At 39.3% G+C, this 23,225-nt stretch overlaps 1 protein-coding gene across 3 annotated transcripts in view; it reads right to left on the minus strand.

Moving 5' to 3' along the window:
- The window catches only part of rufy3 (RUN and FYVE domain containing 3), a 21,629-nt gene extending 6,030 nt beyond the window's left edge, over positions 1-15,599 (minus strand). For 2 of the 3 annotated variants that reach the window (XM_046075530.1, XM_046075529.1), the window contains exons 1-12: positions 14,944-15,597; positions 10,842-11,015; positions 10,312-10,429; positions 9,936-10,037; positions 9,618-9,741; positions 8,785-8,849; positions 7,856-7,921; positions 7,696-7,765; positions 7,504-7,593; positions 2,632-2,715; positions 2,270-2,437; positions 1,120-1,217 (exon numbers count right to left, since the gene is read on the minus strand). In XM_046075530.1, the coding sequence (XP_045931486.1) occupies positions 1,120-1,217; positions 2,270-2,437; positions 2,632-2,715; positions 7,504-7,593; positions 7,696-7,765; positions 7,856-7,921; positions 8,785-8,849; positions 9,618-9,741; positions 9,936-10,037; positions 10,312-10,429; positions 10,842-11,015; positions 14,944-15,193 (1,409 nt within the window). In that variant the 5' untranslated portion in view covers positions 15,194-15,597. Of the gene's footprint in view, positions 1-195; positions 947-1,119; positions 1,218-2,269; positions 2,438-2,631; positions 2,716-7,503; positions 7,594-7,695; positions 7,766-7,855; positions 7,922-8,784; positions 8,850-9,617; positions 9,742-9,935; positions 10,038-10,311; positions 10,430-10,841; positions 11,016-14,943 lie in introns of those variants that run through there. The other variant, XM_046075531.1, reaches the window with a different exon arrangement.
- Positions 15,600-23,225: the final 7,626 nt, after the last annotated feature.

A 23,225-nucleotide genomic window follows, 5' to 3' on the forward strand; every position in this document is an offset into this window, starting at 1 on the left:
GGGGGGGGGGGGGGGGGGGGGGGGGGGGGGGGGTTTGTCACGTAAACTTATGGTAAAATGAAAACTTGATGAAAAGAAACATGGTTGGAAAGAGAAGTCAACCAAAACTTAATAAAAAAACAACACAAAAATGACAAACAGATCAAGTGTGTGAGGACTAAAAGCCAACAAGGACAAAGAAGATGAAGCAGGCTGTGTTTGTTTATTGTTTTATTAGCCTAATGATTACTACAGTTTACACCAATGTTATGTTCACATACACTTCAAAATTAATAAATTTATTTTGCCCTTTTGTCGTCTTACTTTATCTTGCTCCTGTACTGGACTTCTACACTCGAATGTGGAACTCCAAATGATATCAGTCCCTGAACATCACTTTAGATTCTCTTTTTTTATTCCGTCTCTGTTGGTCGAAAATATTCAAGCACAGTCTCTGGTAGTGGTCATATTCTTTGGAGTAACATTACAGCAAGTCCACTACCTTCCAAATATCCAGAATGTGTCCGTTAATCATCAGTGCAATAAATCTTAAGTCTGTCCACAACAGACTGTCGAACACTTTGCCATCTCCTCGTCTTACCTTTGCCAGAAAGCATTAATGGGGTATTTGTAAGAAATGCCTACCAAATAAAAGTATAAATCGGATGTAGCAAACATCTGTTAGAGAACACAAGGATTAAGGGCTGCTATAAGGATCGATTCAGTCCACACTACTCAAAGCTGATGCTGGAGAGCCACTGCAGGACGTTGTGGGAAAATGAGTTTATTTTCAACAACAAAGGAGCATTGTACAGAAAAGAGAACATCCTAGTTTGGTTATTTCGATATTAGGCAGGGTTGTATGTTTGTATTCAGATTCATGAAAGCGGAGAGCTACTGCTGCAGCTGCAGCAGCTTCCCTGCTGCTGAGTTCAGGTTTTTGGCCTGCTTCACCAAATGTTTCTCACTGATGAACGATTAAAAGAAATAATGATAATGAAGAATAATGGCAAGGAGAGCGGGGAGAGAAATATGAAAACAGAACAATAAGATGTTTTTGTAGGCAAGTGATCCCATGAAGAAAAACTAGTGTAATAATTATTCAAAACACCAATCATGGCCGTGGAGAATCGTCCTCACCTTGTCTCCAGCTGTTTTACAGTCCCCGTCATCTGGTTTACTTTCTCCTCCAGGCGAGTGATTGCTTCACTCTTCTGTTTAGAGCTGGCATCTGCACTCTGAAGAAGATGACAGATGATGTTAGTCAACTGGAAACAATAACTAGTACAGTACATGATGTTTGTCTCATTAAAAACTGGAACAGTTTGGTGCTCCTTTATTTCAATGATTTGTCTGCAGCAGTGTTTTAATTAATTCGTTTTAATTCAGTGCTGCTGGTTCCAGAGGTAAAAGTAATTTTTCCCATAGACAGTGTTAGATGACATTTCTACTGCCTGGATCATATTAAAACTCTTCTGGTTAAATCATCAGTGCAAAAAGATTAAAAACTGTGCTGGCAACTATCTGACTCCTTGATAAAATGTCAAAGGTACAAGGCCATGCACGGAGCTTATAACTCTGCTACGTACAGCGGTGAAGCTTGAGATTACGGTGTAGAGAAAACTGAAATGAAGAAACAATAATGAAGATGTAATATTTATAGAAAGAAGTCAGGATTTTTGAGAATAAAGTAGTAGTATTTTGAACCATTACAAGAAAAAGTAATATTATAAAGCAGTAAAACCCTTAAAATGATATTCATGGCTGGAGTCTACCTTAACGCAGTGCAAAGACTTCCTACCTCAACAAAAAGTCTGACGGTAATTAAAAAAAAAAAGTCAGTGCAGTGTTCACCGTCTCGGTTATTCAGTTTTATTTATACAGCCCAATATCACAAATTTACAGCATACGACACCCTCTGTCTTTAGACTATCAGTAAAAACCCTCTGTTCTTCCCGGTCTTAAAAAGAATCCAAAGTGTTTTCATATAAGTCACTGTGCATTTTGCCACCATATCTTTTTGCCCAGTAAAAAGGAACAAAACACATTTGACATTTCAAACGCAGGCAGGTGTTAGGACCTGACTACCAAGTAATTTCTGTGCAGTATGAAAAAAAACACACAGCGAAGGCTGCTTAGTAGCCAAATTGCATCGCCAACATTTGACAGATAAACACTAAAGATGAAAAATAGATGATGACATTTTGATGTCTGTGAAACAGACAAACCAGCAGGTCAAACACGTTTCCTGCACAAACGTGAAGTGACTGGAGCAGAAAGGCAGCCTCACCTGTGACTTGTGGCTAAGCTGTTGGTTGATTGCACGAAGGTCCTCCAGCTGCTGTCTGAGCTCCACCAGGGCATCCTGCTTCTCACAGATGTCTTTCTCCAGCATCTTCATGGACATCTCCATCTCCTGCTTCATCCCGATCTGCACCTCCAGCTCCTTCTCTACATCCTGCACAGAGATCAGCTCCAAGTTCAGATACACACTTCACAAGCAGCAGACCGCTCACATTAAATACAGGGACAGGCACAACCGACTAGATTTACACCAACACATGTCCCAGTGTTTTCCCCAGGGAATATAACGCTTTATCAGAATTCCATGACAACGTTGAAATCTAAACATGAGAGAAGAAAAAGACGCACCAATCGAAGCAAAGTTTCCTCTTTGAGTTGTTTGCGTGTTTCACCCAGCGCTTGTCCGTCTGGTGCCGAGTCGCTTCTTAATGCCTGAAAACAAACATTACAGGACTGAAAAACAAATTTCCTTTTCATTGCAAATGTATATCGTACAAATATTTAACTTTAAAGCCAGTCCTGATTTGCCTTTGAGAATAGTAGTTAATCGGAAGAAGTCACGTAACATAATATCACCAGTCAAAATGGTATCAGGTGAATCAGGCCCGGCCAATATGTTTGAATAATGCCACGACATGAATATCAGTCCCATACATGCCAAAATATGACATATGTAGGATAAATTATAACGACATGTTTAATGCAATGAACAGTGTTCCACTGTTATTTCTCTCTCTTCACCTGTATAAAACAAAAAGTTTGTTTTACTTTTATGGACATTTGATCATTAATTTAAACAACATCGTTAAATATTATAAATATAATATATAAATATAATATTGTCCCGATACAATTGTAATAAAAGTTGAAAGACGCTACTGTTAAATTATGGAGTTGAAATTTGATGAAAAGCCACTAAATTTTGGTTAATGTTTAGTGAAACTAAAGTCAATATCAATCATTCCCTGAACCTATTTGTCAGACAGCTCAACGATACATACAAATCAAGAAACAACATACAGCCTGAAACTAGTCTACTGATAATTAACACTGGTGGAAGAAGTACTTAATTTTCATACTTAAGTAAAAGTACAGACACCACATGAAAAATGACACTCAAGTAAAAGTAAAAGTCATCTAGTATAAACCTAATCAAGCCAAAGTTTTAAAAATACTTAATTAATCAAAAGTACAAGTACTACACATCAAAATCTATTGATCTTACAAAACGCAATCTATCTTTTTAAATTCACTCAAGGCAGGTTTGAATACAGCATTATAAAGTATAGTGAATCACAATACGGAAAACTGAGTCGCAAGAGGACAAGTAGGATAAGTCTGCGTTATTGCTCTGCTGTTGTGGTAGTATCCCCTTCACACCGTCTGACAGACACAGAACCCCGTTTGACTTTGGGTATGTTAAGATGAGACAAAACTTACTGAAACATTTCTCAATTCACAATCTCACCAAAAACCCACATGTTAACTTCAGCACCTCTCATAAAGTGCAGCTCACGGACTCAAACAGAGCAAAGTTAGTTTCAGTTTTCAGATGTTTATATTGCAAAACTCTACCAGCTACGTAACCACTCGGTCACAAACTGGCTGCAACTCAAAGTGCAAAAACAGAGCTCACAGTCACACCTGACACCACAATGCTCTCACTAGTCCTCCCTCTTTAATAAGCCTGAATAGAAACCCAGAAAAGTCCAGCGCTGGTTTGAACAGACCTCTTCACACCAACTCAGTCCTTATGAAGTCTGTTAAGACTGGGGGCCAGTCTGCTGGGTCACTGTGTCATGTGCTCGTACTGGCTGAGGGTGGATGTGGATCAACTGTGCTGGTACTGGCTGATGATCCAGTATCTACTCTACTGACAAACTTCAGCACAGCCCCTGTAAATTAGCTATTTTCTATATTAATGTTATTAGCTCCATCAGGCCCATTCAAACTCCAGATTTCCTTCAATACATTTTCAAATATAAAAAACTATTTATAAAATGACTTGGCTGATTATGTGATGCTTCTCATTTACTGAAATGTGCATCCATATTGCCTGTCCAGCTAATCAGCATTTTAATAGTCGATGCGAATCCACTGCTTCCCATCTTGTATGAGTCCATAACTTAACTTCACTGTCTTGTTTTAAAGTGATGTATGACGAGTGCCCTCACATCCTGTCTGGACTGGTCCCACAGATGTTTCAGATGCTGGAATGCGTGAGTTTAATTACGTGCGCGCATATGAACGCATTTTTGCAACGTGATTATATTTTCCGAGCTGCAGTTTATAAACACCGTGGCCCGTCGGCGTTTATCAAACGTAGTAGTTATGTTTCACTCAACATTGTTTAGTCACAGTCTGACAAGCAACCAAGACACAGACAGACAAGAGCTGCGCTGCTCAGCTGGTTAGCAGGACAGACAGATTCACTGCAGCTGCACATTAACATTAGGCTACATGTTATCTGCTGACCTCAGACTTTGAGAGAAGAGAACACAAATAATACCAGACGTTCACTCTCATTGAGTTTTTTTCTTTTCTCGTTCCCAGAAGGACAGTCCCTCTTTATGCCCTCATCATAGTTGTAAAAACTCACTTTCACCACTGACATGAGAGTGAGGCGGGGCCGTCCAGCTCTGCGCTGCACTGTATGCCGGTGTCGCATTAGCTGGGCGAAGTTGATTCACACCAAGCCAGCTTTATCAGTTTTACAGTTGTTTTTAAATGCTGCTCCACTCAGGTGCGCTGCATAGGCGACTAATAACAATGTAACGAGGTCTCGTGCACAATGTAACAGAGTAAAAAGTCGGGTATTTGGTTTTGAAATGTAGCGAAGTGAAAGTAAAAAGTTGCAACAACTAAAATACTGAAGTAAAGTACAGATGCTGAAAAAAAACTACTGAAGTACAGTAATAAAGTACTTGTTACCACTGATAATTAATGATGACTTTAAACTTTCCATCTTAACCTTAATGACTAAATCAATAATTTTATGATCACAACATGAGTTGCCAAAAGGAAACTATATCCATTCAATGTAATGTTACACTGAGCCAGAAACATTTTTCTTTATTGTTTTGATGATGGTCAGTGGACTTTATATATTTAATACAGAGTGAACTGTCTGAAGGCGAAGAGTAATCCTTGATGTCCACATAACTGTATGTCTTTTACTTGCAGGGAGTTACAAACCACATTTCATTTTTACAACTCTGTTAATGTGACCGAATAACCTACCTTGTAACTTTTAAATGTCATTTAGTTTTTAGTATTCCTTTAGTGCTACTTTCATATACTTTTTTCTATTTTATATATTTTTCTATCCAATTTTTGTTAAATACTTGAAAATTTGTTTATACGTTTTATGTGTGTAGCATGCAGGAGGCTCCAACTGAATGTCATTGTGCAATCCTGTATTGTACAGTCCCCCCCAAAAGTATTGGAACGGTAAGGCAAATTTGTTTGTTTTTGTTGTTCACTGAAGACATTTGGGTTTAAGATCAAAAGATGAGTATGAGTATTCACATCTAGCTGTGTTAAACAACTCAGGACATACCACCGTTTGTTTGAACCCACCCATTTTTCAAGATATTTCTTGTTGCCCAGGTGTTGCCTTTTAGGTTGATTGTCCAAACATTAAATAACTCTGCATGACTAGTCTAAGTTTTCATCCTTGGTTCAAACCTATAAAGACTGCATTTCCTGTTAAAGAGGATAAACCAACATGAAAACCAGAGAGCAGTCTATGGGAGAAAAGCAAGCCATTGTCAAGCTGAGAAAAGAAGGATAATCGACCAGAGACATTGGACAAACATTGGGCATAGCAAGCACAATAATTTGGAATGTCCTGAAAAGAAAGAAACTACTGGTGTAGTGAGCAACAGACGTCGAACAGGTCGGCCAAGGAAAACAACAGTAGTTGATGACAGAAATATCGTGAGAGCTGTGAAGAAAACCCCCAAAACATCAGTAAGTGACATCAGCAACGACCTCCACAGTGCAGGGTGAAGATATCACAATCCACTGTTGGAAGAAGACTCAGAGAGCAGAAATATAGAGGCAACACCACAAGATGCAAACCACTCATCAGCAGGAAGAATCGCAAGGCCAGACTGAAATTTGCTAAGAAGTACAGAGATGAGCCGCAAAAGTTCTGGAACAAAATCTTATGGACTGATAAGACGAAGATTAATCTCTAGCAAAGTGATGGAAAGGCCAAAGTGTGGAGAAACAAAGGAACTGCTAATGATCCGAAGCATACAAGCTCATCTGTGAAGCCTGGTGGAGGTAATGTCATGGCTTGGGCGTGTATGGCTGCTTCTGGAACAGACTCATTAATATTTATTGATGATGTAACTGATGATGGTAGCAGCAGAATGAATTCAGAAGTGGACAGAAACATTTTGTCTGCCAATTTACGGAGAAATACATTGAAACTAATGGGGAGGAAGTTTATCATGCAGCAGGACAATGACACAAAGCACACTGCCAACAAAACAAAGGACTTGATCAGGGGGAAAAAAGGAAGGTTTCAGACTGGACAAGTCAGTCACCTGACATTAACCCAACAGAGCTGCATTTCACCTCCTTAAGAGGAGACTGAAGGGAGAAACACCCAGAAACAAACAAGAAGTGAAAGAAGCTGCGGTTAAAGCCTGGAATAGCATCACAAATGAAGAATGCAACAGTTTGGTGATGTCGATGGGTCGCAGGCTTGAGGCAGTTATTGCAAGCAAGGGTTATGCCACCAAATATTAAATGTTATTTACTTTAAGATTATTTGTTCCATTACTTTTGCTCACCTAAGAATGCTGCGGTCTAATACAAACGGTGATATGTCCTGAGTTGTTTAACACATCTAGATGTGAATACCAGGAAATGAGAGCTGAAATTCTGAACTCTTGTCTCATACTCATCTTTTGATCTTAAACCCAAATGTCTTCAGTGAACAACAAAAACAAAGGAATTTGCCTTATACTTTTGGAGGGGACTGTATAATGACAATAAAGCTGAACCTTGGACCACATGGCCTGGCTAATTATTATCATCATTTGTCTCATCCGTGCACACATGATTTTAAATTTGCAGCGTTTGGAAGACATTTATGACTAAATAGTTAATACTGTACTGGATTATCATAATGTATTTGTTCATTGTAGATTTATCTAAAATTTAGGAAGGAAAAAAACTATTTAATTAAACTGATGATGTGATCACCTTTCTGGACTCCAGCTGATATGAACTTTCCTCCTTTACCCTCTCCACATCTTCTTGTAAAGTGATGATCCTGTTATTGGCCACTGCAAGCTGTGGAGACAAACGACAGTTCCGTAAACGAAGAATCCCAGCAGCTTTGCAGAGAAGCAGAAAAGAAAGACAATTTGAAGTGCAGCTCTGTATGGCTCTCACCTCTTCTGTTAGCTTTGTGTTGGACTTCTCCAGTGCATCCACCTTGGCCTGGAGGTTATTTACTGATGCGCTGTAAGCAGAAACAGAGAGAAATATCACATTAGTCGACAGCTTGTTGAGCTGCAAAACACGGTGCAGAGAGACGGTCACTCTGACGAACCTTAAATGTCTGTTCAGCTCCTCCACATAATTCTTCTGATCGAGAATCGCTGTGATCTGACCGTCACTGAAGAAGAAGAAAAGACACTGTACCATTTACAATACATAATAATTTTAATAATCAATTGTTTATCAGTGATTGCAGCCCACTGAAGAATGGCTAATATTTTCTGTAACTTTCATAATGACAGAAAAGTTGATGTATGAATCATCTGCATCAGAATGGAAATACAGACTCAAAGATGATCCTATTTTTATGTTTTAGCATCTTGCTGAGCCATGTTCTGTTTTCCAAAGTTAGCAGCAGGGCAGTGACGAAACATGGGTGTTACAGTTACACCGAAAGTTAAGTTAACTAAAGTTAACTCTTTATTTCTAACAAAAGGACGCAGCAGATACAGTACAGTAGATCTCAAATCAGTTTCTAGATTTAACATTTTTTTAAATCCCCAATAACAGCTTGTTTAATGCCAGCAGAGCTGCAACGATTTCATGAACAGAAAATTACTCTGAAACTATTTCGATAATCGACACATTTTTTAAGTCAGTTTTCTGGCAAAAATGCCAAACATCTGACGGTCCCAGCCTCTGACATGGGAGAACGCTCTGCTTTTCGGTATCTTCACAAATTGAATATCTTCAGGTTTTAGTGACTATTAGTAAATTTGATGACACCAAACGAATAACCACTATAATAAGTGGCGGATTATTGAAACAACTGACCAGATAAACATTAAACTTAATGACCAGTCTATAAAAATAGATTAGATGTCACCTACAAAGATCAAATCAAAACAAAACAACTAAACCCATGAAAGAAAGGCCCGACCTGCTGACTTTACTGTGGTTTTACTGTTATATTGTTTGAGATCCTAAAATGGACTGACACAAAATTCCCAGTGGTTTTATGATTAGAAAGGCAGCACTCACCCCTCGGCGCTCTTACTACTGTGTCCGCCATCTTTGAGGTACATTGAAAAATCAATCACCCCGACCTGCAGAAGTAATTTAAGAAGAAAGAGGAAATCAGTTGTGAAACAAGTGAAAACTGCACTGCAGCTCTTATGTCCAAAAAGAAAAAGAAAATCCAAAAGTAAGATCCTCGCACATTTGCATTTTAATCCAAAAACGTTTTGCATTCAGGTTATCTAAAAACCTTGGCAGGCAGTACATCCTCCAATTAACAAGAGGCTTGTGACAGGAGAGGTTTCACTTCATTGTAGAATGACACTTGTTTACTAAGCTGATGACATACTGGCAGCCTGCCAATCCTCCCAGTCATTCTGGCCTCGTTCCCAAATGGTTGACCAGTTGAGCATGAAACAGAGATTCCTGAGCAGTTCTGGAAAGGCTACTGACTGTCTATGGAATTGCTGCAGGAACAATGATGAGGGTAAACACAACAACAGTAGAACATTTTAATGTAAACAAAGATGGACTTATGGCACACAGGTCCCATATTTTTGCCTGTGTGTGTTCAGATTTAAAGCTAAATCAAAGTGATTTAACTCCTGTCCACTGTCTCGCTTACTGGTGCTCATATCTATTTACACAAACGTCATGCGGTACCGTCAGTTATTTCAGAGACAGATCTGACAGTTTAATCTACACAAAAAAATGAACGCAGCATTGTGTAAGAACCAGGAAGTGGGAATTCTTCTTCCTGCAACCATTAGTCAGAGATTAGGTGCTTTCCAGTTTGGTCTTTCATGTGTTACTGCTGCTCTGAGCGGTGGTAGAAGTGGAAGTGAAAGCAGAACTACCTGAGAGTCCAAGTCCTCTCCCTTCATACACAGATTGGCATCGATGACATTTAGTCCAACGAGTAGCCCGGCGATGACGGCACCCTCCTCCTCCATCATCAACGCATTCGGCTCATAGAATTCACTACAGAGAAGAGACGAGAGTTAGAAATCCAGTCACTGACCGGAAAACTGCTTTTTGTTTAAGCATTTCTAAACGTGCATTATGTGCTGAAATACTTCTTGGGTAAAATAAGACCTACAATCAAGACGTAACAACAATGACAAATGTTTTATTCCAGAAGCCGTGGGCCTCAACTCAGTACGATACAAACACACCTAAGCAGGTCCTTTCTGTTGATGATGGTCTTCATGTAGTCAGACAGTTTCTTCTGCATCAAGGCCAGTCGTAACCAGGCACGCCCTCTTCCTAGGGGAGTTCTGTAATCGAACAAAGGAGAGGTGGGTATAAATACACCTGAAACTAAACAAGTGAAATACAATACATAAAAAAATACTCCTTGCAATCTTTACTCAACAATGGCAACTTGCAGCTCCAAATGGCAGCATTTAACTTCTGCCAAAAGGAGTCATTCCCTTAACATTACATCTTGTTACGGCATTGTAAAGCCATGACCAAGTATTGAGAAAACCAACGATATTTTAAGGGACAAATCTGTCGGCCTTCTTTAGGGAAGTGATATAATAGACTCACTTGAGGCCAGGCAGGTCTTTCACACTGGCAGTGATCTCTCCTGCCTCAGGCGTCAGCTTCTCCACCAGCTCCAACGCACCCCAAAATGACTTGTTCTGCCCTAGGAAGGTCTTCTTGGCTGATGATTGAGAGACAGTGCTTGTTGAGTTATTACATTTTTGAGGAATTGCGTTATCATAGTAGGCATAATAAAGAGCAACAGAAACCACCCAGGAATAATCTTTTAACAATAGCAAACACAAACGACTAAAAATAAATACACTAACCTCAGTAAATAAAGAACATTTAATCAGCAGATTTGTCATTATATTCACTCGTACATCCCTGTGGCTGATGGACAGTCTTAGCAGGTGGGGAATAAAATTGTAAACATTCCTCACAACTACACAAACTGTAGATTTTATGTGTGTTCTGGGAATAAACTACACAAACTGTTCCTATAGGCCAGTTGCCGAGGCCATTTTCAAACTTTACAGCCACTAATCACGCAGTTTTGAACAGATGACAGTACGACGTGTGCCATTACATACTTTTCAACCCATGTTTCAGACAGTGCTCCATCACAACAAAGAACTGCTGGAGAGGTGCATAGTCAGAGTCAAGCGTGCGCCCCAGGTTGAGAGCAGACTCGATCAGGCCCTTGATGCTCAGTTTGGCCATGTTCATCAAGTTAAGCCTTTCGATTGCAATGGGATCCTTGGGATCTAAAAAGAGAAACACACAGGAAAAGATCCTTATAGTCCTCATAGGAATGACACAGACTATGGCCGGGGTGGGGGAAGCATATTTCCTTTAATAACACAAGATCCAGTGTTTTCCAGGAAATGAAATATACATTTTAATATAAACCCAAAAGAATGGATAGCTTAGGTAAAGAGAAAATGGTTCAACAAGGAACATCTGCCAAACCATATAAAGCACTTAATTCTCGGTGTGATCCATACATCTACAGTATGCCTAATCAATTATTTATTTATTTAAGTAGTTAACAGACACTAAAAGGCTTTTAGTAGAGGAGTCCTATAGAGTTAAGCTTTCCTTTAGCGCTTGTTTACATTATCAATACATTCATAAATTTGGTCTGTAGTTTGTATTTGCATGGACTATAGTTATAGAGCATGAACATTTTTATTTATAGCACAAAATTATTGAAATCAAAAGGAAGTTAGAGCAATAATTTGGATGTGTTATAGCTACAATTGTGTAATTCTTCATCAGGATTTTAAAAAGGAAAAGCTTTCCTCATCAAACGGTAATTGTAATGAACAACTGATTAAAACCTTCTGGCCAACATTTCTGCATTTCTTTAAAACTCTGATGACTGAAGGAAACGAGTTTCCCCCTTTAAAGCAGAAACACACGTAAGTAAAGACAGTCAGCTTCTTCCACGGAAACATACAAGAATTCCCCTGCTAAACCAAGACAAACTGCAAGAAACTGGCACTAAACACCATCCACTGTCATCTAACTCAGAACTGGTGGTTTTTATTTATTTATTTTTATTTATTTTTATTTTATCTTATAGTAGTAAAACAAATGTTTCTGTCATTCTCTGTTAATATGTAATATAATTACAGTAGACAAAGTGCTGCAGTGTTGAGCTTGCCAGCTGGCTGGAGGAAAATCTGAGCTGCCTCCCTTCCTCAAGAAAACCGTGGACCTGCCGATCTGCCTTATCTGTACTCAGAGAACTCAAAGTGGCAAGAGATGAGGAAGAGGAAAGCCTTCGTGTTCAACAGATAGCGTGTTTGCCATCAAATGGAAGAAGCTACAGTACATACTGCAGCATCAATCTGTTCAAAACAAGTTGCCTATTCACTGCCAAAGCTAAAAACACCTGAATTCAGCTGTGTCCTCTCTTGTTACATCTCAGTGAGAGTATGAAAACATACAAATACAAACCTATTTCTGCTGTGTGACTGTTAAATTTTGTATAGGGAACACAGGGAAAACAGACAGCAAATCTATCAAATCCTTTTTTGATTTACTGCAAGCGAATACATTCTCACAACAAATCAACCGGCACTTCCTGGTTGTTTTGGTGCCCGGCCGCGGCTTATTTCCCCTCAACTCCATCATGACACAGCTCAAACAGGACACATTAGCACAGTTCACTAGATGAAACGTGTAGTGTCTGGGGACCTTGTGAATCACCACGCCCTAAAAGAGATCACACTGTGCCCACAAACCTCCTCGGATGCTGAGCTAATCTGTCACATTACCTTCATGGGCCGGCTCTGGGTCTGGGGTGAGGGAGATGTCGTTGAGCTCGCGGAGGCAAAGCCACTCGCCATCGACAGACACGCGGAAGTTGCAGAGATAAATGGTCTCCCGGGCAGCCTGGGTGATCTTGTCGGTGGTGGGAGTCGGGGTTTCGCTCTGAGGCGTCAGATCAGACATGATGACTCAGCTGATGCAAAGCAAAACCAACACCACCGAGGGAAAAAGGCGCAGTAGCTTTTGTTCCAGGAACCAGTGAAGCCCCCCCCCCAATAAAAATAAAGGAGAGGAAATTAGAGAGGATGAAAAACAAAGAGGATAAAAGGCCAAGACGGGGAAGGCCCACAGCAGCTTTCAGCAGGTGTTTGAAAGGGTGCTGCTTCTCCTCCTCTTTATGCCTGCATCATCCTCCCCTTCCTTGTTATAACTGAGTGAAATTCGCTGCTGTCTTGAGAAAGGCTACCCTGCCCTCTCCCCCTCAGCCTCCTCCTCCTTTTCGACCTCTTGTTATCCCTTTTGTGCAGGCCAGGGATTTAAAATGCAAGAGAGCACCGTGCTGAAAATCACAGCCCTTCTCCGGTCAGCTTCGCATCGGTTCACTGTGATTGGACTGCCTGTGCACCGCAGTGAATGCACTGGGTGGGTGTTGACCAAGATGGCTGACGGTAGTGCTGGGTACAGCAACACACTATCACGTGAGCAGATGGTGCATGCGTAAAAAAAAAAGGGGGGGGGGGGAGGGGTCCCCAGAGTACCCAGCCAATGCTAATGATGCAGCAGAGGACTCATCTGTCTCTCAAGCATCACCAGCGTCCCCTGACCTGAAGCAGGGGCCTGTGATTTGACAATGCAATTACTGAGCTGGCTACAGCAGGAAAGCCACACACCAACAGCAGTGAGCAACAAGGATAATAAGGCAGTAAGGCCAAAGGTCCGGGATGTAATGGTTATCATGTTTTTTTCAATTCCTACTTAAGAAATCCTTTTTTTAAACACCAGACAGAGCATTTTGCGCTGCTACAACAGTCAGATTAACTGAGAAAATACATTCGCTATGACTGCTTAGCAGCCTTAAAAACCAGGAAAGGCCAATATTTAAGATCAGTCATTTTTTATGTGTCTGGTTGCTTGCAGTCCACTTTCCATAATTGTTTGAAAAGTTGCTGTATAAAAGGCGTTAATAGGAATCACCATACCTAAAGAGAGAATCATAGGATTTCTTCAACTAATTTAATTAAAGAATTGCTGTAGGTCAAGTTGTTGTGTTGGAATTATTGTTCTGTCACAGATTAATGCAAAAGGAAGACCAGTGCACGGGTGTCCCTGTGGCCAAGACACTGACCATGTAATGGCAACTTCTCTGGTTTAAGCTAGGCAGCACGTCACCGCCTTACATTGATCTCATATTATTTTATTTTTAAATATGTTCAAAACAGTGCCCACCATCATTTCCCCACCCCAAACCAAAGATATTGAATTTACAATTACATATAACTAAGAAAAGCAGCAAATCCTCACATTTAAAGAGCCAAAACCAACGACTGTTCAGCATTTTTGCTTGATACATGACTTAAATAAGTAGTTATGAGCTATTAATTTCATTGCGACCAACTCATTTCAGTACCAAACTAATTCCCTGTAAAAAGTCTTAGTCGACCAGTCCACTAAGAAGAGACAACCCTAGTTTGAACCCAATCCCAGACAATTATTAGTTTACAGAAACAGCACAGATAAGGCGGGGCACAACCATTATTGAGCTCCTCACACATTAGTGTGTGGTTACTTCGCTTTTACTCCTGATATATGACATATCGTTTAAGACATAAACAATGTTCTGAAAATGTCACAGAGGAAACTTGCAAGTAACTAGTTTTCATGTATTATCTGTTCAGTTACATCAGTGAACAACTGTCATAACTGCAAATGTTTGGTAAGGTAATGTGGAAACGTGGGTGAAACATCTCAGATTTATCTCAGGCAGCTTTGATGTGAACAACAGATGACTCCAATCCACCATAACATTTTGCAAAGCAATCAACCAAGTCTGTCAAAACAACACATGACTCCAGCAGCAGATTTGCTCACAGGGCAGATGTTTACACACCTTGTTGACATGAGCTGTGTTAACTGACCGATACGCCACCTAGGCCATTTACTTCAGAAAACAGGTGTTTTGTTGTTTGTCGCAAGTAAATTTAAGGATGACAATCATTTGTCAAGAGAGTTTGTTATTTATAATATTCCTACAATAGCTAAGTTGGCTGTTTCCAGGGACAGAAGAAAGTTAGCTAACGACACTAACAAGCTAGCAACACGAACTGCAGGTAACGTTCATCTTAGTAAATTAGGTTATTAAGGAGGGTAACGTTAGCTACGCGGCTAACCATCTTTTCAAACTTTGTTAGCACTTACTTCTGCGCTTAGACTCGATTCTTTCAATCCTGAAGTCATATTGTCGAGGCAGGGTGGGGGACAGCGACCCTGCACTCCCAAACCTCAGGTTAGACGAGTTTAAAGCCTCCTTGAAGTATATAACCGAAGTCGGGGAGAGGGTCTCATCTGGACTGTCAACGTGTCCATTTTCATCTGAGGAATTAACGTTACGTCTCCCAGAACTTTCTGAAACCTCTGAAGACGACTGCAGTGTATCCCGCTCCGCCATCCTACGTCCAAATTCACTTCATGTGACCGGAGAGTGGGTCACGGGTCACTCCGCAGCGTAGACAGCGGTCAGCTAGCTGGGGGGGGCGGTTAGCTACTGCGGCCATGCACCGCCGTGGTTAGCATAACAATCGATAGACCAGTCACTTCGCTCCAAAATCTCTACAAAAATCTATCCGCCTTTCGTCCCGTCCTCCACAGCCTCCTCCTGACCCGGAAATAGCTAGGCAAAGCTAGCATTTTGGTTAAATCTGTTGTTAATTTCGCGAGACTTTGAGCGCTGTGTCAGCGGTCCAGCAATCCGTTCACATGACCAGAGATAATACACGAGAACAGAGATGAGTCACCAGTGGGAGATACATAGACATAAGTGGGTAGATCCATGAAAGGAGCTGAGCCTCTGGATCCTCCCATGATTCATTGCGACATACGCCGGAGCTCTTGGACCTCTCCTGTTTCTTAGACTCTCTGATTAACGATTTTTACACTCCTGTGTTAAACATTACGAAACAGCGCAGCTTGCTGGAAAACAATAAAAGGTACAGTTCACAAAAAGGACAACAGCAAGATTATTGTTTACATGTTTGTAGAAAGGCCTACTTATATATAACACGTGGATTGAGAAGAAAAGGTGTAAAAGATGTAAACCCAATGTTTATGGTCACTACGGTGATTAAATTCAGTTTAGATACCAAGTTAAAATCTAAACAAACGAATTAAATCATACAGCAATGCAGAATTGAATAAGGTTTCAATTCGGTTTAAAGTTAATGGTTATTTATAAGCTTGAAAAACAAAAGAGGGGGCTCCATCTCACATGTAATACCCAAAATGGACAATAGGAGGAGATGGAGGACTTCTATTCAGTCAATAATAAGAACACGGCAGAAGATAACAGAGTCTGAAGTCAGTGCTTTCTTTCTCCACTGACATTTCACTGACTTCATTCCTTTATTCTGACCAGCTGCACCTCCCAAGTGTGACATTTTTAATATTTAAGACCTGAAATGATATACAAAGACATGAATGTTATGTTTCCCATTCAAACTTGTTTCCAATGTGTTTCCAAATGTTTTTTTGTTTTTTTTAATGGAGAGAGTAGCTTTATTTAGCTCTTACAGAATAAGATATGCCATTTAAGGTTTTGTATTATCTGATTCTGGCCCCAGTGTTTCCAGTGTTAATCAGCATGACATCGGACATACTTTCCATTAAAGCCCACTTAATCCAACCACTGAGCCACATTAACCACTATAAAACACTTTTGTCATGATATAATCTTTTGAGAGCAATGACATAAAAGTAAAAATTAACAGGAAGAGTGCACCTTAAGGGACAGAAACCAGCAGTTCACATCTGGATGTGGCTTTCCTTTGACACAGGTTAACTATTGGCTGGACTGCCATGAAACTTGGCTTCCTCAATTTTAGTGATTCCCTTACTTTTTCATCGGGTAAACAATAATCATTTGTCTAATAGGCCTAACTAATGTATAATATGCTAAATGAATGACATTCCCATCAGCCTCAGCTGTACTTTGAGTTTAGTGTCGCACTGTTAGCGTGCTAACATGCTAAACTAAGATGGTAAACATAATACCTGCTAAACGTCAGCATGATAGCATTCATTGTAAGCTCATTAGCAAGCTGATGTTTGCTTTTAAGTGAAAACGCTGCTGTGCCTAAATACAGTCTCACAGAGCTGCTTGCACAACTGTTGACTCTATTGACAGTACAATGACTTTTCAACTGCATGTAGGATACTCACTTGCTCAAATACAACATATTACAGGATACAATGTCACTTGGCAAGCTAACCAACACACAATAAAGTAATTCTTAATTTGTTAATTTGGTATTCTTATGTTATGTTCTATAGGATCCGAGAAGCTTTTATTTGCAGAAGTTAGCATCAATATGAATTTAAAAAATATTATTCCTGAAACATGTGGCCTGAAAATAAGTACCCCATGTGTTTTTAAAGCAGTCAGTCAAAGGTGGGCCTGATAAGAAGCATGAGGGAAGAGGCATTTCTGTTTCCCCTCACAGGCCTCTGCCGCATAACTTACTGAACTGATGGTTACTACACTAGAAACCTCACATCTGTATGAGAACATCTGCCCAGCAAATTAAAGCATGCTGCCCTTTTCTCACTAGTCTAAACAATATACATTTATAACCGATCAGGACAATTGTAATTTTCATGACCTGATTATAATTCCGTGTCAAACAGTACCAAGTATCAAGTTGCATGATGGTTTTTCAAGGCAGTTCCAGACCATGTACTGAAATTCATGGAATTATTAGATTGTTTTCGGTTTTCCTTTCATTGTTTTCCCTTTCAGCACGTGTCTTGTCACATGTGTTTATGCCCTGCTTTTGCACAATCCGTCTCCATTTCCTTTGCCAGATTTCTGGCCTCCTGTTTGGCTTTATTCCAGGGGTTTTTGGTAGTTATTTTTCACATCATCTCTAGAATGTTCTTTCAAAAGTTGTTGTGTAACGAGGCTCACTTACCGAATTCAGGGTTAAATCAGGGACATTTTGAAAAGATCAGTGTAAATGTACCTTGTCTAGCTCAACAGTTTCTTTGCAACTAAAATGGAGTAATATTACATCAAAGGCATGATCTGGCACAAAATAAAACCCTGTGGAAAGATGGGATTTAAACAGCAGCATCGTCACAACATACTCATTTCAAACTACAAAGGGCCAACAAGCAAAGCAAATGCATCTCAAATCCTCTTTTAAAGGAAAAAATCAAGTCAAATACTTTATGTTTTGAAACTGAAATCTGAAGCAAATCTGGGGAACTATAAACCAACTTCTGTCTTCCTGTTCCTCTCAACTTTGTTGCCTTTTCCCCCCACAAATAAAAGTTGCCGTACATGGGCACAAACATGGAAATGCTGACATGCTTTGGGTTAAAAATGTTGCTGTTTTGCATTATACATTCATGTATGAGGGAGAATCCCTTTTCACACCAATTTGTTTGAGAAATGTTGACGATGTTAACCTTTAAAAATATTTTGTGTTATGAATAAAAACATAAAACATTGTTTTGAGAACAAATTTCAACTTGAGGAAGATTCAAGTTGTGAAGGTAAAAGCAAGACAGCAATCTCTTACTTTTGACTATGGCATGTTCAGATGAAAGTATTTATCTTGAAATAACCATTCAAAGCCATTACAAAATCATGGTTATGAATTAATTTCCCCAAATGATTTGGCATACAGCCTGAACTGATGAACAGCTGACTCTGACTCACAGTGTGAGGAACAATTCCTGTGCAATAACCCAGTAACTCTGTCTCTAATCAGCCACCTGTTCACTGGCTACCACCTATTATTTATTCATCATTCTCTATTTCAGAGCCGTTCATACTGTATATTGTCATATTGTATATTATACTGTATACCAAATCCACCTACCTCATGTACATAACACCGCACATAATACTTATTTATTCCAGCGTCCTTTGCACCATGCTCCATCACACTGTGTACGTGTATACTTGTATGTGTATGTGCACCTGTATATCACATCCACCTCCGACATGTACATAATAATAACAACAATAATGGTAATAATAATTTACTCCTGCATCCTTTGCACTCTGCTCATCGCACTATTGTTTCAATCTGTCTGTTTTGTTTATAGTGTGTATTTCTGTGTTCTCTATACTGTAGCCTGTGTTTGATTTTGTTACTGTATTATTGTGTTATTGTATTATTGTATAAGTAAGCACATCATGAGCATTGTCTCTCTTTTATAATTATCCATAGAAAATTTATTTTAAATTTGATTAGTGCTCAAATTCTGCGTAAGTGAAAATGACATAATATATTTTTCCCTGAAATGTTTACAATGTCATTTTTTTATTATGGATAAATATCTTTATATATTTATAAATAACGAACAATGTACGCCAATGTGTCAATTATTAATAGAAAATAAGGGTTGCCAAGCAGTATCCATGTGAAATGGCTTAATCAAATAACTTTTTGGTGAATCTCCTTTCAGACATACGTACCAATCTTACATAATGTGTTTTAAAGTACATGTGTAAAATACTTTTGATATACAGGACTTTTAAAAATCCTTTACAAAAATAACCAGTCTCAGTTTAGGTGGTGCAGACAGACGATGTCGCTCAGATGATAGTCACCTGACAGCAGAAGTCACAGCGTGTTTTGGCAATAAGCCCTAACTTTTCAAACAGTATCAGGTATCGGAGCGTGTCTTGCTGTAGATGACACGTGAAACATTTAACATCCCAAGCAACTAATGTTTAAACTTGACTTTCATACGAGTTAAATGTCAATCTCCAGTTACTGTAGGCCTATGTAATCCAGTCAAAGTTTGAAGAATGTGAGCTGAGTGCAGGGTTAGAATAATGACTGTAAGAATGTTAAACAGCAACCAAGGTTAGTGTGTGGACAGATAATGAAAAATGCTGAGTCTGAGTGTTATATAATAAAGACAAGATTTCTTGCTTTTGAACGATTGAACATTAATGGCATCATTGCACACCTCTCTTCAAGTGAGTCCCTTCTAATTCTAAAAAGTTAAACATTTACAAACCTAAACTGCACGACATGGGTGAAACCAATATCCTGATATGAATACAAACATTTTTCCAATATTAATGGGTAGATATGGGAAAGTATGCAAAAAAAGTAAAATGACAGTTCAATACAATGAGCTGTGTTCCAGGTGTTTGATAAACTTACAGGCAGGGCTGGCTCAGGTGAGTCCTTAACCATCCCTTAGTTTTGCTGCTATATGCCTAGACTGCAGGTCTGATGCACTGATGCATGCAACCTTATCCCATTAATGCATGTTACTAACTCCACTTCTTCCCTCTTCCTTAGTCTTGTGCTTGTCCTCCTATCTCTTATCTCTTTCTGGAGTCTGGAGCTGTGGGCTGTGTGTCACCTGCTGCCCTCCTGTTCCTACACAACATCTGCTTCTACTACGAGTACTATTATTATTATAATTAATATTACTATAATTATCACTACAATTATTCATTTTCTGTAGGCTACCAATACTACTTTTACTGTTTGTATTTTTTTTTGTAAGGATGTTGTGTTGGCTCCAGATGGCCAACCACCCTGAGCCGTGGTTCTGCTCGAGGCTTCTGCCTCTTAAAAGGGAGTTTTTGCTTGCCTATGTCGCCAAGTGCTTGCTCGTGGTGGTAACTGTTGGGTCTTTGTAAATAATATTACAAAGAGTACAATCTAGACCTGTGCTGTATGAAAAGTGCAATGAGATGACTTTTGTTATGAATTGGCGCTATATAAATAAAACTGAATTGAAATTAAATTATTACTCCACCAAAAATCAATAAACAATCATGGGCTATTATTAGAGACAAGACCTAATACATACCATTTGCCATAGGCCTAATGAAAAAGGGGTTGTTCATAGTGATGAAACCAAAGAGAGTAAACGACAATAACCCAGCTTAAAGATGTCCCCTTATCTTTTGATTCATTTCGACCTCATGGTCAGGGTCTCATTCTTTGTTGCTCCCATTAAGTCTTCCCTCTGAAAATGCATCTTCATCATAGACTGTGTAAAAGAAGATCTTGATGGATATGAGAGAGAATAGTGTTGCTGAGGTAGGCATGCTCGAACCATTAAAACCGCCATGAAAATTTGCCAAAATTGTGATAAATATTACCAATAACTGTCTGAAGCAACTCTGTAAAAGTTGTCAGTAACTAGCTCACTTTATTTTATTTTACTTCAGGCAGCCAATAGTGTTGGGAAATCCGCAAAAAACTTTTTTTTTATCTATCACGTAAAAACAGAGCTAATGTTATTTTATGAATGACATTAACTACTTTATAAAAAGCAGTAGGCCTACACCTATTTTTGTGACTAACAGGTTGTCTATGCTGTAGCCTGTAACACTTAAGGTAAACTATTCAGATATCAGCAAATTGGTTTGAGCTCAAGTCATTAACTAAAAGCTGAAACTGGTGGGAAAAGCAAGAGGAGATTATCAAGTTTAATGTTTGCTTTTTTTATTTCCAAGTAAAGTAATCCTTTAACTTTCCCTGGTAGGCTAATTCCCTTACTTGTGAAGGAAAAGAAACCCGTGACAACCATTAATCTATGTTCTTTGTTCATTTGCCCTGACTTAGCCCTGACATGCTTATATATGTTGAAACGTGGTAACTGTCACCTGATGGATTTTCCTGTTTTGCAGTAGGGTAACTTCAACTTAAGGACTTGAGTAAATGTGTGCTCTTTTGAAACCATTTTAAACCTGTTATTGATGGATAATCCGAAAGAGGCATGGGGGAGTTAGTTACACTTGAATAAACCTTTGACCCAAGAGGTTCTGGACCAAAAATAGACAATTAACTGCCTCCTACCCATCCATCCTAAATAACCTGTTTCAACTGTTTGACATTACACCAATTAAAGTGAGCATGACATAACAGGGCGCTATGGGTGTATAATTTATGTAATGAAGGTAATGACAGCTAAATTTACCACGTGCCTCCAACAGATGGCGCTCTAGATTTAAAATACATCGTCTGTAGCTGAAAAAAATAAACAATCCCAGCAAGTGTCTCTTCTGTGAAGACACTGCAGTAATCCTGCATACATTACAGAGAGATGCGGGACGAATATCCCTGAAGAGCAGTACGTGGCGGCATACGCATTTTCCTGGGGTGCAATACCAAAACTCAATCAATCATGTATCATACTAAGCATATGTAGCCTACTAAGGTATGGCACCTGTAGTTAAGCAAAGCCTAGCCAAGAATTCTTTGGTGCCTAAACCATATCAAACTTTTAATACTACATGTTTGAAACATTTTACATTTTCAACACATGTTAGAAAGCTTTTGGTAAGGGTTAGGGGAAAATCATTGATGGATTAAAACAATAAGTCAACATTAATTACACAGGAACCAAACCCACACCTCCAATATGAAAGTCCTGTGTCTGACCCACTCAACCACCCACCCTGCAGGAACGTTACACTGACTTCCTGAAGCCTTTCTGGCAGAATGATTTAGGAAAGCCTTTCTTTAGTTGCCAATGACTTTTTCCTGATTACTACAACAATTGAACAGCAGGCCTATTTCTCTTAATGACAGGATCTTGTTGCTCTCCGGAGTTGAGGTAACATTAGCCATGTTGCTCCTGAACGTGCACGTGGCGCTGCCTCATGTGATGTTGTATAAATCAGAAGAAATAGTTTCCAACAGTGCCTGCAGTTAGAAAGAAACTATCTTAACATGACAGTTTATCAGAGCGATCTGGGCGATTTTCAACCAGACTGTAATTGCCGGAAATGGTAAGTAGGCTACTTCATGGAACACGATGCTGCGGCTGATTGGACTTGGATATTCAGAGGCAGGATAAACTGCCTTGAAAATGTGTTTAATATAATAAAATCTTTTTAAAAAATATCAGCGATGATGACAATAATAAATAAATTAAAAAACATTTGTGGGATGGTTCATCTCTATTGGCCAGCTGCACCTGCTGTATCCCTGAGGAAATATACTGGTTTGGGATGCTGTATGTCTGTGTATCTGTAAAATTTGGGATTAAAAACCACAATAATATCTCATTTCACACGCCATTTTACCAGTGCCACACATAGGCTACCTTTTACATTTTTACTGGTGCAAGTACCAGCAGAGATGCTTACAGAAAGAATTTATTCAACTGTGTTTCCATATATCAGGGGTATATTAAGTTTCAGTTTTGTTTATCAAGAATTTAAGCCTCTTTATCTCTTTATTTAATTAGGAGAAATGTATGTATATCTTATTGTATGCACGTTTCATTATTATTTTATCAACCTGCAGTTTTTTAAAACTTTACAAAACTACCAATACCTTTTATTGTTGTGCATGTTTTAATAACGTCCAAAGATTGCTGACTTCATGATGAACTGGAGCGGAGGGTGTGGAGGGCTATGATGATGCAGCAGCGGAGCAGTTTGACCTCCCACCGGAGGAGTGGCGTTGACAGAAGGATGGTCCAGCTGATAGAGG

The sequence above is a fragment of the Micropterus dolomieu genome, linkage group LG18 (assembly GCF_021292245.1).
Source record: "Micropterus dolomieu isolate WLL.071019.BEF.003 ecotype Adirondacks linkage group LG18, ASM2129224v1, whole genome shotgun sequence".
Classification (NCBI taxonomy): domain Eukaryota; kingdom Metazoa; phylum Chordata; class Actinopteri; order Centrarchiformes; family Centrarchidae; genus Micropterus; species Micropterus dolomieu.